This window comes from Pristiophorus japonicus, chromosome 16, assembly GCF_044704955.1.
Source record: "Pristiophorus japonicus isolate sPriJap1 chromosome 16, sPriJap1.hap1, whole genome shotgun sequence".
Classification (NCBI taxonomy): domain Eukaryota; kingdom Metazoa; phylum Chordata; class Chondrichthyes; family Pristiophoridae; genus Pristiophorus; species Pristiophorus japonicus.
Genome location: NC_091992.1, coordinates 98,307,377 through 98,330,953, shown reverse-complemented (window position 1 = coordinate 98,330,953; position 23,577 = coordinate 98,307,377). Strand labels below are relative to the sequence as shown.

General features: G+C 44.3%; 1 protein-coding gene across 2 annotated transcripts in view; it reads left to right on the top strand.

Annotated features, from left to right (window-relative positions):
- Positions 1-23,577, top strand: part of fbxw10 (F-box and WD repeat domain containing 10) — a 102,217-nt gene that overhangs the window by 3,546 nt on the left and 75,094 nt on the right. For both annotated transcript variants that reach the window (XM_070858182.1, XM_070858181.1), the window contains exons 2-3: positions 15,479-15,661; positions 17,858-18,058. In XM_070858182.1, the coding sequence (XP_070714283.1) occupies positions 15,479-15,661; positions 17,858-18,058 (384 nt within the window). The remainder of the gene's footprint in view (positions 1-15,478; positions 15,662-17,857; positions 18,059-23,577) is intronic.

Sequence of the window (23,577 nt, the reverse complement as noted above, 5' to 3'; positions counted from 1 at the left end):
CATTCTGTCAGTTCTTTAATAAGCTTTCCTAATAATTGGTAAGTTTTTGTTCTTCCGGCCTATTGAATGAACCAAGATTTTGGTATAATATATATTTTGATTTACAACAGAGGCCTGCTAATGTGTAAAAATGAGAAGGGATGCATATTACCTGTGAAAGAATTTGGAAGTAAGGTTGCTTCAGGGATGATGCACTCAGGGGGAGAAATTGGGGTCATTTGCACCTTCTGTTAGCTAATGGGGCACGATGACTTTGTGACCGGGCGTGGTGCTGCTGACGACTCCAGCTAAATTCGGTGGGAGTTTAGCGGCAGCGCTACAACATTGCACCCTGATCTCCTGCGCCTGGAGATCGTGATGCGATTGCCATTCGCAGTGCCTGATAGCGCTTTGGCACCTAAATTGGGTTTCGCCCCCTGAAGCTGCACCGGGCGATGACAGCTTCGGGGATGTGTACCCAGTGGCTGCCCGCTACCGGGGTGAAATTTAAAGGGGAGATGGCCATCTGCTCCTGAAAAAATGTTCCAGTTTTCTTTTCTGCTCCGGTGCCGCTTTGGTCACTGGGTCAGTGCCGCAATCGCTCAGCCGGGCACTCGGCTTGAGTGCCGAGCTGATCGCGAGGCACCCCCGCACCCCAGTGGTCCATGTAGATGGGGTTCCTATTGTGCAGTGTATGCAGCTTGGGCCCTTCCCTTTAATTCAGGTAAGAGCCCCTCGTACGTGCAAAGCTTCGCGACCCAGTGCGTAGCGCTGCTGAGCTATGCGCTCCGCCCCCGCCCCAGGAAGGAAGTGGAGCGCAAAGTCTCGCACCTCACGAGTGGTACAATTTATAGGCTTAAGTGTTCCTTTGAAACAAATAAAGGATAATTTTCAAGTTTGCTGCCGAGCAAGCACAGATGTCACACTGTAGCTGTTGCTCATTGGTACAGATGTAATGTCAGTTGTCAGTCTGTGGCAATGCATCTTCTTTACAGGCCAGTAGGTAATATTTACCACTTAGTGTAGATCAATTAAATCAGTGCTTTGAGGGCTTTATAGCAAGCATGTAATAAAGGGCTGGGAGGGAGTTTGTAGTAATGAAGTACATTAGCCTTGCTAATTGTTAATTATCTGGTGAATGCCAGGCAGTCAGATAATTCAATTCCAAAATCAAAAGCCTGCAGATGCTGAAAATCTAAAACAAGTATATAAAATGCTGGAAATACTCAGCAGAGCAGGCAGCATCTGAGATAATTCGATTGTTGTCAGTCAGTTACTTTATTCATTTCATCTCTGTTTGCTCCTACATCCATTCAATTGAATTTGAAACCTGTTCTTGCTTTCATGTGTCCTTACTGAGTGAGTCTGGGAGGAAGCTGGGAGATAAGATACCTGCTCCAAATGACTGAAAAAGACATTGCTAGTTTGGTTTGGAATATGCATTTGTGTACATTAGTGTAATGCTTGCAGGGATAAGAATGTTTCTAGAGCGTGTGAAAAGGGTGGTGAAGTGTCACTATTTGTACTGGTATTTTGTCAACTTTTTCACCCGCTGAAGAGACACTCTAATCCCTGCCAGAAGTACAATTTTCATATCTATTCATTAATACAATAAAGTATAATATAAAGTAAATATATCTAGATGTTAGAACTTAGGCAAACTTAAAAAACTCATCTTGCAGTAAATTCTCTACAATTTCAGTATCAGAATATGTATTGATTGATATATAATACGAGATGCTTGATACAAGGGCAAATATTGCAAGGCAGTGCTGCTGACACAGAGCCTCATTAGACGTGGACAAGGATGCAGAATTGGAACTACATTGTTGCAGCCCTATCTGTGAGATACACTGGCACTAAAGCCTTGCAGTTTCTGCTCTAGTGTGTAAAATACGTTTAAAAATCATTATGGCTGGATTTTCGGCTCATTTGAGCCCCAATTAGTGGCTGGGTGGGGCCCAAAAACAATTTTTTTGGGGTGTGAAACAAGGCGCAAAAGAGTTTGCGCATGGGCGGAACTTTCGCCAATGGTTTTGCGGTGGCGCTATGCTGTTTTGGCTGTTTGGATGACGTAAATCGTTGTGTATCGCTGCGTTAGCGCCCCAGGCGGAACTTTCGAGCATAACACCCGATTTAGCGTCCGCCCGGGAACCCGCCAGCAGAAAGCAGTCGCACCCCGGGCGCTAATGGCGCAATCTTGAAAACAGAGGAGAAAGTCGGAGTTCTGATTGGTTAAAAGCATTGGGAGAAAACGCTGTGTTACTGCATACTTTTCATTGTGAAATTTATGTGAGTTTATAATTTGTTTTAAAGGACATTTTAAAAGATGGGGCCATTCTATGTTGGCCATTAATTCTGGCTGCTATATTTATACGGCGTCGAGCTGGAAGAAGACTTATTGATGATCATTTTCAATGTAGTCGAAGATGTATGGGAAGGAGACCTTACCCCCACGAGTTTATAGGGAACATCGCTCATACCTGCAGCTCTCTGAGGCACAGCATGTTAGAAGGCTGCGCTTCCGAAAAGAAGTGCTGACAGATATGCCAGATCATGCAGGCAGACCTGCAGCCTACCAGCGGCAATAGGATTGCACTGCCCATCGAGGTGAAGGTGACTGCAGCACTTGCCTTCTATGCCTTTGGCTCCTTTCAGGCATCAGCGGGGGACATATACTCCATCTCGCAGCACGCTACACGTTGCTGCATTCACCAGGTCACTACTGCACTGTAAGCACACAGGATGGACTTCATAAATTTCCAATGACCAAGGAGACCCAAAATGAGAGGGCTGTAGGTTTTGGATGATTTGCTGGCTTCCCCAAGGTTCAGGGTGGCCTTGACTGTACGCACATCACCCTGTGAGCACCTTTACAGAATCCAGAGGTTTTCCAAAACCGAAAGAGATTCCACTCCCTGAACGTACAGATCGTCTGCGACCATACTCAGCGCATCATGGCAGTCAATGCCCAATATCCAGGGAACATCCATGATGTTTTCCTCTTACGTGAGAGCAATGTCTCACGCACGTTCCGGCGTCAAGCACAAGGCCAGAGCTGAATGCTGGGGGACAAAGGTTACGACCTCGCCACCTGGCTCATGACCCCTCTCCGGAACCCTCAGACAAAAGCCGAGCATCACTATAGTGAGAGCCATGCAGCCACACACAACATCGTCGATCAGACAATTGGAGTGCTCAAACAGTGCTTCCGATGCCTGGACCACTCTGGAGACTGCCTGCAATACTCCCCTCAGCAGGTCTCTGAGTTTATTGTGGAGTGCTGCATGCTACACAACTTAGCCATCATTAGGGGATAGGATTTGCCAATGAGGATTGCAGGACCACCTCAGGAGAAAGGGAAGGAGGGGTGCGGGGGGGCGAAGGAGGAGAAGGAAGACGAGGAAGAGGAGCCTGGCGATGAACCCATGCCACCACCACCACCCCACCACAACCACAGGGGAGGCATGGAAATGTCGTCGCTGCAAAAGCCTTATGTCAGCAGCTCATAATTGAACACTTTGCTTGAAGAGTGAACAGCACATTTGACCGTTGCCTGGCCACTCTATCCCACCAGGTTGACAATTCTACCTCTTATTTTGCAAATGGGACACTACACAGGAATGATTAAGATGAACAAAAGAATTTATGAAACATTGTAAACTTTTATAACTTTATTAACTTAATTTTGAAACTTTAATAAAATAGCACAAATTATCTGCATCCAGCAGTGTGATTATTCAACAACAATAACAACAACATTAAAAACAGAATGCAGAACATAATGCAGCAACCCCTGCCCCACTATCTTTTACCATTGCCTCTTTCTCCCCCACCCCCTTTACTCTTATCCCCCCTACCTTGCCTGCTGCTCCTACCCAAAGTGGCACCAAGATGGTGTGTAGTAAGCCTGCCAGAGCACTGCTGTATTGGGGGGAGAGACATTGGAGATGCTGTATGGGGACGCACTGGACCAGTTCATGTCGTGGAAGTCCCGGCTTCTGACTGGCGAGCCTCTTCATCGACATCGACAGTCATAGGTGGTATGAGTCTGGGTATGACACTGGGGAATACATAGAGTATGGCGTATGGGTTTATGAACTGCATCACCTGCTCAAGCTGAAGCAGAGCTTGTGCCTGTGATGCACCATATTCGGCAAGGCTTCGCACCATACACTCTCCAGGACTTCAGTGTCACTGCTGGAGGCCACGAGCCTCGCGTGGGCACCGATGGCCTCTCAGGTTGCATGGCTCGCACCGACAATCTGTGACCCTACCTCCGTAATGGGCACAGTGAGATTCTCGATGGTCGGGAATCCTACCCAAAACATCAAGGAGCTGACTGGTGAGGTGGATGCTCTCCCTGCACAGTCCCACCATATCCAGTTCCACGTCTGCCTGTCTGTCAGCAGACCGACTTTGCCGACTCACCCTCCGGAGAGATGGCATACGGGATTCGACCCCAGAACTGCGTCGCTGCACGCCACTAGTCCCAGGAGCCTCGGAGATCTCAAACCCCAAGAAAGTTACATCATTATCCTCAGATTGTTTTTTTACTTCAAAATATACTTTATTCATATAAAAATTTGCACAATACATTCGAAAGCAGTTCAGTGCATTTGGATGCGGTCAGCAATTCCATACATTACATTTGGATGCTGACCGCAGTTCTGTTCAATATATTTCTTTACATTTCAAAGTACGATTCATACAATCCAGGATATATTGTGGTACGTTCATCAAGTTACATTACATGTGTCACCATACGGTACACAGTGAGGGTACAGTTACATTTGTTTCCAACGTGCATTACGCAGCAGAACTTGCATTATACATGGCACTACATCATCATCCTCAGATGAGGTGATTGCCGGTGGTAAAAAAGGGGTAGATTGCATCTGCCCCGGAGTCGGCTGATCTCTGAACTCTTCCTCCTCCTCCTCCTCCACATGATGGCCTGATGTGGAGAGTTGATTTGAGAGATGCTGCGGCTGTGGCTGGTCATTTGGAAGTAGAAAACAACAGACAAGCAGCAGGGGAGGGGGCAGGGTGACATGAGGACTCCCCAAAACCATTCCACCATCTACAAGGCACAAGTCAGGAGTGTGATGGAATACTCTTCACTTGCCTGAATGAGTACAGCTCCAACAATATTCAAGAAGCTCGACACCATCCAGGACAAAGCAGCCCGCTTGATTGGCACCCCGTCCACCATCTTAAACATTCACTTACTCCACTATTGGCACACCGAGACTGCAATGTGTACCAGCTGCAGCAACTCACCAAGGCTTCTTCGGCAACACCTCCGAAACCCTTGACCTCTACTACCTAGAAGGACAAGGGCAGCAGGTGCACGGGAACACCATCACCTCCAAGTTCTCTAAGTTACACACCATCCTGACTTGGAAATATATCGCTGTTCCTTCATTGTCGCTGGAACTCCCTAACAGCATTATGGGAGTACTTTCACCACACGGGCTGCAGCGGTTCAAGAAGGCAGCTCACTATGACCCCTTCTCCAGGGCAATTAGGGATGGGCAATAAATGCTGGCCTTGCCAGCGACACCCACATCCTATGAACAAATAAAAAAAGAGTATTGATTTCACAATGATCTAGTTAGTACTTTACATTACAGCCTATTCAAGGCATAAATGTTAGTTTTAACAATAACATAACTTATTTCAAACAGATTAGTTTAACAATTATCCGGAACAGAATTAGTATCTGTAAATCTTAAAACTGGACATGGAATAAAAACTTCCCAATGGCTCAATGATACATGTACTGAATCTTACAGACCAGGGAGGACTCCATGTCAACCTCTGCTCTCTCTCAAGTTAGCTGATCACAGTCTGGGTGGCAGTGGAGGTGATAGAGTTGGGCTAAGGAAGGGTGGGGAGAAATCAGTTAAGATTCCTGTTCTGATTGGCATACAATGACTTCTACTGGAAAGCAGAAGTTCAGAAGTTGAGTGAGGACAAGTCTGGGCTTGGCTGTGATGCTTCCCCCAAAATGGAACAATCTGCCAATATTCACAATTTAGGCTTGCACTACATGTGAAGAATAGTAACTTGTGTTCCCGTGCGTATTTCAATGGCTGCAGGAAAGGAGCGGAAACAATTGGGGAAAGAAAAGATTGTGAAATTGTGTGGTTTAGACTAGCAGGCACAGATCAGTGATGTCACATATTTATTGGTGCTGATTAACTCTTTTTTAAATTGGTTTCACCATTAGAAAATTAGAGGATTTGTGTAAAGAATTATATGAAGCAATTCATTACCGACAGTAGTATCTATTTCTGCAGTGTTGCCATAAAGCGTCTCCTTCCTTTGCAATTTCTGCTGTCAAACTACGTTAATCTATGCCCTACATCCTCGAGTACATAATTACTGCTGTGCCTGCTGACTGTTAAATACAAACCCTGAATTTTCTTACTGCCTAGCAACAAGCTGCATTGTTTGTCTTTTCCAATTCTAAAGTAGAATATCCAATTGCAATGTATTTTCTCATGGCTGGATAGTCACTGGTTCTCTTTTACAGATAGCTTAAATAAAAGCAATTTAAAAAAAAACATTTTTTTTCCAGTTCTGACAAAAGATCATCGACCTGAAACGTTAACTTTCTTTCTCTCCACAGATGCTGCATGACTTGCTGAGATTTCCAGCATTTTCTGTTTTTCTTTCAGATTCCAGCATCCGCAGTATTTTGCTTTTGTGTTAAATAAAAACAATGCTGTCTAAAATACTAAGCCACTTGCTATAATCTATGCAAGAGGCTTCCCTTACAAATTACATAGAATTACATAGGATATTCAGCACAGAAACAGGCCATTCGGCCCAACCAGTCCATGCTGGTGTTTATGCTCCACTCGAGCCTCCTCCTGTCTTTTCTCATCTAAATCTATTAGCATAACCCTCTATTCCCTTCTCCCTCATATGCTTGTCTAGTCTCCCCTGAAATGCATCTGTACAATTCGCTTTAACCACTCCTTGTGGTAGAGAGTTCCACATTCTCACCACTCTTTGGGTAAAGAAGTTTCTTCTGAATTCCCTGGTGGATTTCTTGGTGACTATCTTGTATTGATGGCCTAGTTATTGTCCTAGAGAAGATTAAATGGAGATCTTCTAGATTCTACAACATGTTATTAATAATTTTCTATCATACTAGTTGATCATCAATGGTGTTATTTATTGGGACAAGGCTGTGGGTATGAGTCTCCTGTGGTTGGGTATCGGTGGGAATCTGTTTGGAGACAGTAGGCCGGGGTTGAGGCTCTAGAGAGAAGCTGAGTCTCAAGTTGAGGTCTTGCGGGGGCTTTGTGTGGAGAGACAACATCACTGGGGATATCTACATGTATGGACAAAGCTTGAATGTAGTAATTGGAAAGAAAGGAAATACTTGGCATTTATATAGTGTCTTTCATGACCTCAGGATGTGCCAAAGTGCTTTACAACCAATAAAGTACTTTTGAAGTGTAGTCGTTGTTGTACTGTAGGGAAATGCAGAGGCCAATATGTGCACAGCAAGGTCCCACAAACAGCAATGAAATAAATTACCAAACACCTGTTTTTTTTAAGGTGTTGGTTGAGGGATGCTGGCCAGGATAACAGGAGAACCCATCTGTGAATAGTGCCATAGGAAATTTTACATCCACCTGAAAGGGTAGTCGAGGCCTCGGTTTAACGTCCATACTCATATTCGATATAGAACGAAAAAGTCAATGTTGTCTGTAAGAAACAAAACTGAAGTATTTTCAGTTCATCACCATTTTATTAATCCCTGTTAATGGAATATTTTACAGTCTAAGTTACACACTGGTCTGGATAGCTGACAGTAGAAATTTCAATCAAAATTAAATTAGCTCCAAGTGAGGGAAAAACAAGGCAATTTCTGGACTCAGATTTTAAGAAGATAGAAGAGGTTATCAAGTAGATCTTTCAAGTTGAAGTTAAGAACAGCAACTTCAATTATCCCCTTTGCTATTGTAAATCGACAGTGCTGTTGTGTTTACTGTAAAAGAACAAAAATAATCCTTGAGCAGTTAATCCTTGCATGAGGACTGTTAACATTTACCTGTTGATTTCTCCTTATAGTCATGAGATGAATTACTGAAAGTGGTGTGTAAGATTCTATAGTTTGTTGGGGACGAATTTAATGTGTTTACATTAGATGACATTAGGGTTTTTACATCAGTTGAGAAAATTCAACAGACTTTAGTTAATAGTTTTTGAATCTCAGGAGTTGAAGGTAAAATCTTGTCACTGTGGTAATGGTAGAAAACAGTATTGCTGTTGAATGGCCTGAAAATGGTACTGAAGGAAACCTCAGGTAATTAGATACTAAAAAGATGGAATGTTGATATTTTAAGATTTCTTTAGACTGTAAGGACAAAAGACTAACTGTTTGCAATATTAGCGACGCTTAACGTGTTCATAAGATATGTGTCTGCTATTTTAATGTAGGCTAGTGCCTTGGCTGAAATATTGGATAGAGGAATGTGCTATGAATGCATTAAGCATCTGCTAATATATCACAGTGATTACTTGGCTTAGAACTGCTTATATTTTAAAAATTCTATCATGGAATTTGTTTTATAATTATGGAGATGTGCAAGTTTTGAAGTATTTGAAATATAAAAAAAATGCATGTGTAGTCAGAGAGAATTGCACCTTAAATTCTGAAACATTTGGTGTCACAGACTTACTTTTATGTTTCTTTATAGTTGTCACAGTTGTAAATGAGAACTGAAGAACATTCCAAGTAAATCACTAGTATAGCATTAACACTGGAACTTGTAAACTATGCAAATAAAAAAACAAAATATTAAAAGCAATTTTGCAAGAAAAAATTAATCTGTTCCAGATAAGGCCAAGACATGTGTGTGTGTGTATATATATATATATATGATCACTTTTTAGAATTAAAAAAGAGTAGAAAAGTTATGTTACATATAATGGCAGATGTCGAAGCATTATAATTACAATAAACCTCTGCTTTATGACAAGGATTAAAATGTGGAATGGTTATTTTACACTTTTATATTGGGATACTGCAGTTTGAAATGACAGTTCTGCATATCAAGTCATTTGGCCATATTAAGCACACTAGCTTTAAATAATTCACATGTGCATTTACTACTAGTCTTTCAAATATAATTATTAAAGGAAAGATGCCATCTCTTCAAAGATCTTTAACTGGTTTATATTCTTTGCATCAGCTCTTGTCTCAGTTTAGTAACCTCTGACTTCAGACTCTCCACTATGACCAGAATACTCCGATACTACAAACCAACAATAATATGAGCAGGTAATTATAGACCGGTTAGCCTGACATCAGTAGTGGGGAAAATGTTGGAATCTATTATTAAGGATGAAATAGCAGCGCATTTGGAAAGCGGTGACAGGATCGGTCCAAGTCAGCATGGATTTATGAAAGGGAAATCATGCTTGACCAATCTTCTGGAATTTTTTGAGGATGTAACTAGTAAAGTGGACAAGGGAGAACCAGTGGATGTGGTGCATTTGGACTTTCAAAAGGCCTTTGACAAGGTACCACATAAGAGATTGATGTACAAGATCAAGGCACATGATATTGGGGGTAATGTACTGGCGTGGATAGAGAATTGGTTGGCAGGCAGGAAGCAGAGAGTCGGGATAAACGGGTCCTTTTCGGAATGGGAGGCAGTAACTAGTGGAGTACCGCAGGGCTCAGTGCTGGGACCCCAGTTCTTCACAATGTACATTAATGATTTGGATGAAGGAATTGAGGGTAATATCTCCAAGTTTGCGGATGACACTAAGCTGGGTGGCAGTGTGAGCTGTGAGGAGGATGCTAAGAGGCTGCAGGGTGATTTAGACAGGTTAGGAGAGTGGGCAAATGCATGGCAGATGCAGTATAATGTGGATAAATGTGAGGTTATCCACTTTGGTGGCAAAAACAAAAAAGGCAGAATATTATCTGAATGGCAGCAGATTAGGAAAAGGGGAGGTGCAACGAGACCTAGGTGTCATGGTTCATCAGTCATTGAAAGTTGGCATGCAGGTACAGCAGGCGGTGAAGAAGGCAAATGGCATGTTGGCCTTCATACTAGGGGATTTAAGTATAGGAGCAGGGAGGTCTTACTGCAATTGTACAGGGCCTTGGTGAGGCTTCACCTGGAATATTGTGTTCAGTTTTGGTCTCCTAATCTGAGGAAGGACGTTCTTGTTATTGAGGGAGTGCAGCGAAGGGATGGCTGGACTGACATATGAGGAGAGACTTGATCAACTGGGCCTTTATACACTGGAGTTTAGAAGGATGAGAGAGGATCTCATAGAAACGTTTAAGATTCTGACGGGACTGGACAGGTTAGATGCGGGAAGAATGTTCCCGATGTTGGAGAAGTCTAGAACCAGGGGACACAGTCTTAGGATAAGGGGTAGGCTATTTAGGACTGAGATGAGGAGAAACTTCTTCACTCAGAGAGTTGTTGACCTGTGGAATTTCCTGCCGCAGAGAGTTGTTGATGCCAGTTCATTGGATATATTCAAGAGGGAGTTAAATGTGGCCCTTACGGCTAAAGGGATCAAGGGGTATGGAGGGAAAGGGATACTGAGGTGAATGATCAGCCATGATCATATTGAATGGTGGTGCAGGCTCGAAGGGCCGAATGGCCTACTCCTGCACCTATTTTCTATGTTTCTATGTTTCAATGAAAGTGGCACTACTTTCTATAAGGTCTGTAATCCAGGTGACCACAATAGGCAGCAAACCATCCCCTTTTTCCACAGATGAATTCAGTTTGTCTCAGCCTGTTCTGAAATTTTAATTAGCACTTCTGCTTGTCAAACAGTGAGTAGTACGGGAGCATGAACCGGTTCTAATTTCTGAACCCAGAAACAACAGTGGTTTAATGCTGTGTACGTCTGTCATTCCCGAAAGGAGCCATAATGCCGACATCTCCAGTGCACCCTCCATTCTCTTGGCATTTCTATTTGTGCCACCATTTACCCTCTCCAAATGAAAAAGCCTATCCGTGGCGGACTGGCTCACCAAAAGAGTTGTCATATGAAATTGGGCGCCAATTTTTTGGGGCACAGTTGTGCTAAAAACCAGAAAATAACAAGTAAAGCACTATGCCCAGTGTAGATTATGGGTGCTGCAAGGATCACAAAAATCAGAAGCAATGCAAGTTTGGATTTGCTGTGCCATATAATGACTTGGTTGCGTTGAAGCAAAAATAATCCACATTTTAATACTGATACCATTTAGTTTAATACTTTCTGGAACTTTATTTTTTTTAAAAAGCCATTTCAAAGAATTGACTCTCCCCATAAATATTCAGCTTTAGATAAATGAAAGATTTTCCTGAAAAACAGATATTTATCTCCAACTTGACTGTTGTAAGCTTTTAAAAAAATAATGACCTGGTGAAATTTCCTTTTCTTCCTAGTTAAGTCATCCTAAATTAAATTATGTGTTTAGCAGCAGATTTGTTTTTTAAAAACTTGCTAGGAAGGAGGTTACAGCATATATACCAAAACCTGTAGGCAAAAATGCAACACTACAGCCTTTAGGCCATGTTAGCATAAGTCTAGCCAGAAATTCACACAAAGTATTAAAAGAGGAAGGTGAGACAAATATAGGACCATAGGAACAGGAATTGGCCATTTAGCCCCTCAAGCCTGTTGCATCATTCAGTGAGATCATGGCTGATCTGTGACCTAACTCCATATACCCACCTTTGTCCCGCATCCCTTAATACCTTTGGTTATCAAAAATCTATCAATCTCAGATTTAAAATTTACAATTGACCTAACATCAATTGCTGTTTGCAGAAGAGAGTTCCAAACTTCTACCACCCTTTGCGTGTAGAAGTGTTCTAGGGTTGATTACTCTAACTTAATTCCTGAAAGGTCTGACTCTAATTTTTAGTCTGTCCTTGACTCCCCAACCATTGGAAATAGTTTCCCTCTATCTACCCTATCAGTTCCCCTTAATATCTTTAAAAAAAATAGATCAAATCACCACAACCGTCTAACTTTCATGGAATACAATTCTAGTTTGTGTAATCTGTCCTTGTAATTTAAACCTTGGAGTCCACGTATCATTCTAGTAAATGTACACTGTACTCCCTCCAAGGCCAATATATCCTTCCTAAAGTTCTGGTGCCCAGAACTGCTTACAATGCTCCAGGTGTGTTTTAACCAGGCTTTGTATAGGTGTAGCATTACTTCTAACCCTTTGTATTCTTGTCCTCTAGATATAAAGACCAGCATTCCATTAGCCTTTTGATTATTTTCTATACCTGTCCATGACATTTTAGTGATCTTTGTACATGCCCTCTCCCCGCCCACCGCCCCCCCCAACAAAGTCTCTTTGGACCGCCACTGTTTCTAGCTTTCACCATTTAGAAAGTACTCTGTTCTATCCTTTTTAGGTCCAAAGTGGATGACCTCACATTTGCTGACATTATTGACTTAGTTAGAAAACTGGCTGAGCGGCAGGAGACAGAGAGTAGGGATAATGAGCAGGTACTCAAATTGGCAGGATGTGACTAGCGGTGTCCCGCAAGAACATCCATTTGCCATAGTTTTGCCTATTTGCTTAATCTTTTAATAAATCTTTGTAATTTCATGCTTCCATCTACACTGCTTACAATGTCGCCTATCTTTGTGTCATTGGCAAACTTGGCTATGTGTCTCTCTATCCCATCTTCAAAGATATTAATAAATACAGTGAATAGTTGTGGCCTCAACACAGATCCTTGCGGGACACCGCTAGTCACATCCTGCCAATTTGAGTACCTGCTCATTATCCCTACTCTCTGTCTCCTGCCGCTCAGCCAGTTTTCTAACTAAGTCAATAATTTGCCTTCAATTTCATGAGCTTCAACTTTAACTAACAGTCTCTTATGAGAGGCTTTTATCAAATGCCTTTTGGAAGTCCCTATAAATAATATCCGTAGACATTCCCCAGTCCACTACTTCAATTACCTCTTCAAAAAATTTGATCAGATTCGTCAGGCATGACCTACCCTTTACAAAGCCATGCTGGCTCTCTCTGATCAGTTGAACATTTTCAAGGTGTTCAGTCACTCTATCCTTATTTGGTAGAGGGGTATTACATGCATGCTGTGAAGATAATTTTCCAATAACTTCCAATATTATGTTCCCGAAATATTTCTAAACAACCTAGCTGTAGCTCAGTGGCAGCTCTCTTGCCTCTGAGTCAGAAGGTTGCAGATTCAAGTCCCACTCCAATGACTTGGGCACAAAATCTAGGCTGATGCTCCAGTGCAGTACTGAGGGAGTGCTGCACTGTAGGAGGTGTCATCTTTTGGATGAGATGTTAAACTGAAGCCCCATCGGCTCTCTCAGGTGACGTAAAAGATTCCATGGCACTATTTCGAAGAGCAGGGGATTTATCCCCTGATGTACTGCCCAATATTTATCCCTCAACCAACATCACTAAAAAAACAAATTATTTGCCCATTATCACATTGCTATTTGTGGGATCTGCCTGTGCTCAATTTGGCTGCTGTGTTGCCTACATTACAACAGTGACTACACATCAAAAGTACTTCATTGGCTTTGGGACGTCCTGAGGTCATGAAAGGCGCTATAGGAATCAAAGTCATTTCTAATTTAAAAATGACGGATATTTCACTTGTTGAGAGGTTATTTATATATTTGCAAAGAACATTCAGAGGGTTCGGTAGCACAGTGAATTGGAGTCATAGTGGGTAATTTTAACTCCTCAAAAACAGATGGGTTTGGGCCGGGTGGGATGTGAAAATTATTAAAATCTCAAAACCTTAACTCAGCCAGCCTCGAACCCGCCCACTTCTGGATTTAATGGAGGCGGGATGGCCCAGGAGGCAGGTTTGGTCATTTAAATATTATAATGAGGCTGCGGCTTCGGATTTTATCTGTTTTCCAGGTTTAATCCTGGCCGGCCAGGTTTCCCGGGCCTTGGGAAACCCGGCAGCTAATGGGAGGCACGGACTGCTGCGTGGAAGTGTCTTTCCAGCACTGCTTATAGGCCACGAGGAGCAGGAGTGCTTCCTGCCGGCCCCTCAAGCTAAACTGCTACCCCCTTTTTCTCTTCCTGCCCCCCTCCTCCCGCCCCCCCAGGATCGCTGACCCCCCCCCCCCACGAACACCGACTCACCCCTCTCCAGGATCGCCGACCAATCGCCAACGCACCCCCCCTCCAGGATCGCAAGCCCCCCCCCCCCCCCCCGAATCGGACACCCAACTCCCCCAGGATTACCACCCCCCCCATGCCAACATTACTCAGCAGCAGGGGAATCTGCTGGAAATAAAAGACACACGACTCCTGTCCCCCCCCTCCATGCCCCCCACTCAGGAAACATGGGCCAATCAAGATCGGGGCCATAGAGTGGTTGAACACAAGTTCACATCTGAAATCCTCAACAATCCAATCAGCATTTTATTATGTTGGGGGAGGGAGAGAGGAAATAAAAACAAAGTCCGAGCGCAAACCCATTTTAAGCAATCCACCCACCCCATGTGTCACAAATGATGCAGAGACTATAATGAAAGCAAAAGGTTCCCCCTTTGGGCAATTTTCTTGAGATTACTTGAGAGCTAATACTGAAATATTTGCATAGGGACGTTAACTCATCTTTCCCTTTTTCGCCTCCATATCAGCTTTACCTAAGCAATTCCTGTCAAAGATTAAATAATCAAGATTAAATAAAATATACACATTTGCAAAAGAAGACACTTCCAAAAAAAAGATTGTAATCATCTACCAGTCGTACATTCTCTTAGCAAGATACTTAGGGGGAGACTTTCACCTTCATTTTTAGCGGTTTTCTCGGCGGTACAGCTGTTTTTATGAGATAACCCGCCCGGCGAAAGTTTCTCCTTTACTTTTTGAATGGTACCGCCCACATCTCGAAACGCCCGCCGGGAACAAACCGCTGATGTGCACCGCCGAGAAAATCCCCAGGGCGTAAGTTTGGCCTCAACGGAAGCCCGTCCAGATCGCTGAAGGAACTGCCCTGTGAAAGCTGCTTAAACAGGGCGGTAGGTGAGTACTCTGCAACGAAAGGTAAGTTAAAGGTTCGTTCTTTATTTTGTTTTAATTGTAAAATGGCAATTAGCTTTAAAACTGTCTTGGGAATGTTTTATAACTTTTTATTTAGTGAAAATTAAAAAAAAATTCTTCCCCCTCTCACTCGGCCCAATCGCAGCGTCAGAGTAAATTTTCAAAAACATTTTAAGGACCGCCCGTTTCACCTAGTTTCGCCTTTAACCGCTGAGAATACTGGTGCAAGATCCATTTTCTCGCTGGCCGATTATTTTTAACTTAATTATGGAAATTCTCACCAGCATTAGTTGCAAAATGTTAGCTGTTTTTCTGGGCGGGCAATCGGGCGTTGAGGGGCTCTCGGGTAAGTCTAGCCCATGGTATAATAACTGTATTTGAAAAATAAATATGTTAGCTAATTTATTTGGTAAGACCATTGAATGATACTTTATGTTTCAGGTGTGGATTTAGATGACGACGTCATCTCACTGACTGAATCGCATTATACCTTTAAGTCAGAAGAGCATCCAGAACTGCAACAGCTGGCTGAGATCTGGCCTCAATATCCAGTTGTCTCACTTTCGACACTTCCAAAGGGCCTGCTCGTTCAACCAGCAGACCACAGCGGTGAAAATTTGAAAGGTGGGATCTTATTTTTTTTTAAAGCATCAATTTATACAATGTTAGCAGTGTTCCTTCTTGTTGTGAGATTGGATTTCACAGATACACCAATATATTTTTCCTCAGTTAAGAGTGAAGAATTTTGCATTTAATAGCTTTTAAAATGAATTCAGTGTTTGACAATGGTAAATCACCATTAAATGCAGGATTTGGAAACTGGGGTGGGAGATTTGTAATCCCAAGAACAGGCGGATTCGGGTTGGTGGGAGGTTAAAGTGTTAGAAATCTGAATCCCGACCAACCTGCCTCCAACCCACTCACTTCCAGTTTTAATGGAGGCGGGACTGGGGGCGAGCAGCCAACCCGCTCGGAGGAGGCTGGTTGGCACTTTAAATATTATAATGAGGCTGTGTCCCTCATTTTGAAGTACCATTTTAAATTTAACTCTGGGCAGCTAGGTTTCCCAGGTCTCAGGAAACCTGGCAGCTAAAGGAAGGCGAGGACTGTTGGATCCAGAAAGTTTCGTGCTTTTCTACTTACCTGCTGGATCCAGCGTACAGGCCTCGCCAACCATCCACAATCGGGCCCCCCCCCCCCGGCCTTCCAATCTCCAGCCCCCGATCTTCGATTTCCTCCTCCGGTCTTCTGATCTCTCCCTCCCTCTCTGCTCCCCGGCCTCTTAATCTGGCTGACTGCGGGTGTGAAACAGAAAAAGAATGTTAATCAGATCCTGCCATTAAATTCGGCAGAGCATGAGGGATACTTGTTCTCCTGAGTTTCTGACCACAATTCAGCCCCTACTGCTCCCTCCCTACCTCAGTGTTAAAATTGCGCCCTTGAAGTCCATTCTGCCTCCCAGGCTTAATTTTCAGGCGTGGAATACTGACAAGATGAGAACAAGGAGCTGCAATAATAATACCTGTTCCCGGATAGTTTTACGAGTGGATTTCCAATGCCATTGCTCACAGACAGCCTTAGGTCTGGAGAATAATTGTAATGTGAAGCTGCTAACTAACTTAGCTTGTCCATTTAAGAGCATTACTTCAAATAGGCAAATGCAGACAATTGTAACTACAGTATTCATAAGGTGCTGAGATCAATCAGAGGGCGGTTGTAAGTGCATGTAAATTTTAGGTTCCAGGTGACAGATTATCTTTTTAAAGGTAGTCTGATCTGTAATTAAGTGTGAAATTTTGAAGTATGATGCCTAGGTATTATATTTGATCCTGAAATGAGCTTCTGGCCACATATCCGTGGCATAACTAAAACCGCCTATTTCCACTTCCGCAACATTGCCCGTCTCTGCCTCTGCCTCAGCTCATCTGCTGCTAAAACCCTCATCCATGCCTTTGTTACTTCTAGACTTGACTACACCAACGCACTCCTAGTTGGCCTCCCACATTCTACCCTACGTAAACTTGAGGTCATCCAAAACCCGTGTCCTAGCTCGCACCAAGTCCCGTTCACCCATCACCCTTGTGCTATCCGACCTACATTGGGTCCCGGTTAAGCAACGCCTCCATTTCAAAATTTTCATCCTTGTTTCACCCCTCCCTATCTCTAATCTTCTTCAGCCTCACAACCCCTGCCGCCCCCCCCCCCCCGCCCCCCGCCGAGATATCTGCGCTCCTCAAATTCTGCCCTCTTGAGCATCCCTAATTATAACTGCTCAACCATCGGTGGTCGTGCCTTCAGCTGCCTAGGCCCCAAGCTCTGGAACTCCCTAAACCTCTCTGCCTCTCTACCTCTATTTCCTCCTTTAAGACGCTCCTTAAATCCTACCTCTTTGACCAAGCTCTGCCATATGTAGCTCAGTCTCAAATTTATTTGTTTTGTCTTAAAACACTCCTGTGAAGCGCCTTGGGCCATTTTACTACGTTAAAGGTGCTATATAAATACAAGTTGTTGTTGTAATGTGACATCTGGAGTGTGACTGAAGCACGAGAATCAAGACGTAGTATGTGACTAAACCTTAATGTTGTATCTGTGCTTAATTAATTATATATTTCCTGTGGTGCTAAATTAGAATGGGAAGTATTCATTGTGTACATGGAGAATTTGCTTAGATCTGTTGGCAGTATTTACCAGCAAGGGCTAAAAGCTTTGAATAAATGTGTACCAGTACTAGAATAAGCTAGAAGTAATTTAGAGGATGAAATCTTACTGTCAGTATGAGTTGACTTTGCACAAATGATTCAAAGATGTTATTTTTCATAGTTGCATCTTCAATTAGTAGTCTTCGGTCAGAGAGAAAATTGGCTACAAAGAAGAAGGAAAAAGTATTAAAGAACATCACCGCTGAAGTGGAACCCCCAATTCCTATCATTATAACTTCACCCTTCATGGCTACTTCAGGAGTCAGTAACCATAAGGATTTCCTCCGCTGTCTTCCTATTCACCTGGCAAAATATATACTTGGTGAGGGCTGGGTTTTTTTTCTGGCGAGAACTCGGTTGGATTATTTGCTCTACGGGAAATGTGTATACAATAAGGAAAAAATTATTTAATAAAATTAATTTTCGATTGGGGAACTAATACATTTTTCAGATAGAGTCCACTGCAACGCAGTACAAACATTGGTTTGCATTTATAAAGGACCCAAATCGAAACTTAGAAAGCACATTTCATCATCGGCAGGCCCTCGAAGTGAGGATGACTTGCTCCCACGCCAAAAAGGGATGAATTCACAGGTGTTTCAATGAAGGACCTAATATTCCAGGTCCTGAACTACATCATGAAGGGTGGATAACGTCTGTGCTTCGAATTTTTTTTAAGGTGTGGTGGCCGTTGCACACCAGCCACCACATGAGCTTGACAGAGCTAGGTCTTGGTCCAGTGGCAAGGATTGCCCAAGACTAACTGGAGACAAGCTCTGCTGCACAGACCAAGCGCGTACATATATCGCAGTGTGGGCTGGCCCACGCTGCCCCTGGGCCCTCGCCTCTTCTGGGCCCCAGATTCATGCCTCTCCTGGGCCCCGGTCACTTCCCTCTATGGACTCCTGCCGCTCCTTCGCCCCTCCTGCTGTGCCTGCCCGCACTGCAATCAGCGACCTGACTTCATAGCCGTCGCCCTCCTGCAGCAGCACGCACTGTTCCCTGCAGTGGGATGCCGTCGCACGCTGCTCACTCCAATGGCCCCGGCCTGCCGATGGTCTTGCAGGCCGGGACCGCGCTGATTTCCGAGCCCATTTTCTGATTTTAGAGACATACTGGTACAATGTTTATATTTACGCTACCAGCTTGATCTGCTAATGTTCTGGGTAATCTGCTTCAAATCACTTTCTGTTTTTACAGTTTAATTTTGTGAGGCTCCACCAGAGATCAAAAAGCCTGATTATTGCTGACATGCACTCTGGTCTAGCAAAGGGGTCTTCAATGTACGATGGATATGTTATTTCATGCTCACACGTATACTTTATTCTGGATCATGTATCAAAAACATGTCTTGATTAATTTTTTGCACTCTTAGGTACATACATAATGCAGCTCAAAACAATGTTCATTATCATATTGCAGCTTGATTATAGTTTGCACTATGGAGAAATTGGTTAATACTATTTTGAGGTGCAGCAGAATTGACAATTCAGAGGGATTTACACTGCTGTACCATACTGCTACATGTCCTACTGATTTCATTCTGGTATAGCATTGCAAGTGGGGTATTGGTGAGTTGAAATAGGTAGTCCAATTTGTCTTCTCTTTTAACGCCCATTCCACCCACACAACATTCTCTTGTTAGCGCAAATACACAATTTCGTGGCCATGCTAAAATCTGGTATAACTCAGCCAATGAAGCCTCAAGATTGTGAGGGCCTGTTCCACCAGCAGGGTCTCGCACCCTTACAGCCTCAGGTCAGATATTGGGTGTCAGACTTAGTGCATCTGATTCCTATTATGCCTGATTTTATGATAGGTGTAGGACCAATGAATAAGGCTGCATTAATGTCCAGCCTGATTGAAAAATTTAAATAAAATCTGTAAAATTTACTTGCTGGCAAGGGTTATGAGTCAGGTGGATCTCTGTCCACAGTACCTTGTCTATAAAAAGGGGGTGCACCAGAGTGTTTGGGAGCTCGCCTGCTCGAGGAGGGCTCTTTAAGAGGGAGAAACTTAACTGGACTAACCACATAAATACTGTTGCTACAAGAGAAGGTCAGAAGCTGGGTATTCTGCAGCGAGTGTTTCACCACCTGACTCCCCAAAGCCTTTCCATCATCTACAAGGCACAAGTCAGGAGTGTGATAGAATACTCTCCACTTGGCTGGATAAGTGCAGCTCCAATAACACTGAAGAAGTTTGACACCATCCAGGACAAAACAGCCCGCTTGATTGACGCCCCATCCACCACCTTCACCATTCACTCCCTCCACCACCGGCATACCGTGGCTGCGGTGTGTACCATCTACAAGATGCACCGCAGCAACTCACCAAGATTTCTTCGATAGCACCTCCTAAACCCTTGATCTTTACCGCCTAGAAGGACAAGGGCAACAGGCGCATGGGAACATCATCACCTCTGTTATGTATGGAGAAAGAGTCAGACTGAACACTGTGAGCTCAAAGTAACGTGTGACTGTAGTCTTTTATTTCAGATCTCCAGAGTGTCTCTCCAACCTGTGAGGCCTCCTTAAATACCTGTGCTCCCAAGGGATTATGGGATCCCTTGGGACTCCAGGGGATGAGCCCTCTGGTGGCTGTACAGAATAAATACAAGTCTACATATATAACAACACCTCCCCCCCCCAGAGTCAATACTATTTACAATATGAGTTGATCTGGGGCCCTTCTTGCCCTGGTTGATCGTCTCGGTGTGAAAGCTGGTATTGTTGGATCATTTGTTGGGCCCTCACTGGACTGCTGTGCAGCTGGTCTTGCTGGGCTGCCTGGTGTGTTGGGCTGCTGTGGATGATGGGTTCTGATTCATGGTCAACCGTGGTGCCAGTTGCCACTGGTATGTATGTTGGAGGATCAAAAAAGGTAGGGTCCAAGGTGGGTTACTCAGGATAATTCGTGAATTTGAGTTTGATTTGGTACAAGTGTTTCCGGTGATTGAGTCCATTTGAAAGTTTGACCTGAAACACCCTGCTCCCCTCTTTGGCCACGATGTGCCAGGAAGCCACTTGAGACCTTGTCCATAATTCAATACAAATACAGGATCGTTGATTTCAATCTCGCGTGACACATTTGCGCTATCATGGTATGTACTTTGTTGAAGCCACCTGCTCTCTACCTGTTCATGTAGATCAGGGTGAACTAATGAGAGCCTTGTCTTAAGTGCTCTTTTCATGAGCAGTTCAGCAGGTGGGATCCCAGTGAGCGAGTGGGGTCTCGTGTGGTAGCTAAGCAGGACTCGTGATAGACAAATCTGCAGTGAGCCTTCAGTTACCCTCTTCAAGCCTTGCTTGATGGTTTGCACTGCGCTCTCTGCCTGACCATTGGACGCTGGTTTAAACGGGGCAGATGTGACATGTTTGATCCCATTACAGGTCGTGAATTCTTTGAACTCAGCACTGGTAAAACATGGCTCGTTGTCGATCACCAGGACATCGGGTAGGCTGTGAGTGGCAAACATGGCCCGCAGGCTTTCATTCATGGCAGCGGACGTGCTAGCCGACATCATCTCACATTTAATCCACTTGGAGTATGCGTCTACAAACATTTTACCCAAGAATGGGCCTGCATAGTCAACGTGTACCCTAGATCACGGTTTGGAAGGCCAAGACCATAAACTTAGCGGCGCTTCCCTGGGTACATTGCTTAACTGCGAACATGTATTACATCTGTGAACGCAGGACTCTAAGTCCTTATCGATACCGGGCCACCACACGTGGGATCTGGCTATCGCTTTCATCCTTACGATGCCTGGGTGGGTACTGTGGAGGTCATTGATGAAGGTATCTCTGCCCTTCTTGGGAACCACGACATGATTGCCCCACAGAAGGCAGTCTGCCTGTATAGACATTTCATCTTTGCGCCGCTGGAACGACTTTATCTCTTCAAGCATTTCCACTGGGACACTGGACCAGCTCCCATGAAGCACACAGCTTTTGACTAGGGATAATAAGGGGTCCTGGCTCATCCAGGTTTTCATCTGCCAGGCAGTGACAGGTGATTGTTCACTCTCAAATGCTTCCATAAACATGGCCAAGTCTGCGGGCTGCGCCATTTCTACCCCCGTGGTGGGCAATGGCAGCCTACTGAGAGCATCGGCGCAGTTTTCTGTGCCTGGCCTGTGGCAGATGTCTTATTTGTATGCAGACAACGTGAGTGCCCATCTCTGGATGCGGGCCGATGCATTGGTATTAATCCCTTTACTCTCAGAAAACAGGGATATTAGTGGTTTATGGTCAGTTTCCAATTCGAATTTTAGCCCAAACGGGTATTGATGCATTTTCTTTACCCCAAAGACACACGCTAATGCTTCTTTCTCAATCATGCTGAAGGCTCTCTCAGCCTTAGACAGACTCCTGGATGCATGAGCAACCGATTGCAGTTTCCCAAAATCATTAGCTTGTTGCAATACACACCCGACGCCATATGACGACGCATCACATGCTAGTACCAAACGTTTACATGGATCATACAACACAAGCAATTTGTTTGAGCATAACAATTTTCTCGCTTTTACAGAGGCATTTTCTTGGCTTTTTTGCCCCAAACCCATTCATCCCCTTTTTGTAGTAAGACATGCAATGGTTCTAACAGTGTGCTGAGACCCGGTAAGAAGTTACCAAAGTAGTTCAAGAGTCCCAGAAATGACCGCAGCTCCGTCACATTCTGTGGCTTTGGTGTGTTCTCGATTGCCTTCGTCTTCGCGTTGGTGGGCCTGATACCGTCCGCCGCAATCCTCCTTCCCAAGAACTCCACATCATACGCCAGAAAAATGCACTTAGAGCATTTTAATCTGAGCCCCACACAGTTGATTCGACTTAGGACCTCCTCCAGGTTCTGCAGATGCTCGACTGTGTTCCAACCTGTGATCAAGATGTTGTCCTGGAAGACTACGGTGTGCGGGACCGACTTCAGTAAGCTTTCCATGTTCCTCTGGAATATCGCTGCCGCTGATCGAATTCCAAATGGGCACCTGTTATAAATAAAAATACCTTTGTGTGTGCTGATGCAGGTGAGGCCCTTCGCTGATTCCTCCACTTCCTGCGTCAAGTCGGCTGAAGTCAGATCCCTCTAGTATTGCAAAGAGGTCGTCGGCCTTTGTTAATGGGTATTGGTCCTGCAGGGAGAAATGATTAATAGTTACTTTGTAATCGCCACAGATTCTGATGGTGTGGTATCCCTTGAGGACAGGAATGATCGGGCTGGCCCACGCGTTGAACTTGATCGGTGAAATGATGCCCTCTCGTTGCAGCCGGTCTAGCTCGATCTCTACCCTTTCTCTCATCATGTACAGTACTGCTCTCGCCTTGTGATGGATGGGTTGCGCCCCCGGAATTAGGTGGATCAGCACTTTTGCTCCTTGGAATTTCCCGATGCCTGGTTTGAACAGCGAAGGGAACTTGTTTAAGACCTGGGTACATGAAGTGACGTCAGCGAGCAATAGCGCTTGGACGTCGTCCCAGTTCCAGCATATCTTTCCCAGTCAGCTTCTGCCGAGCAGCGTGGGACTATCGCCCGGTACTACCCAGAGTGGTAGTTTGTGCACCGCTCCATCGTAGGAGACCTTTATGGTAGCACTGCCAATTACAGGAATCAGTTCTTTCATGTAAGTTCTTAGTTTCGTACGAATTGGAGTTAAGACTGGCCTTGAGGCCTTATTGCACCACAATCTTTCGAAAGTCTTTTTGCCCATGATGGACTGGCTCACGCCCGTGTCCAGTTCTATTGACACCGGGAGTCCATTTAGTTCAACATTCCCCATTATCGGGGACAATTCATGGTGAATGTGTGCACCCCATGTATCTCTGCCTCCTTGGTCTGAGG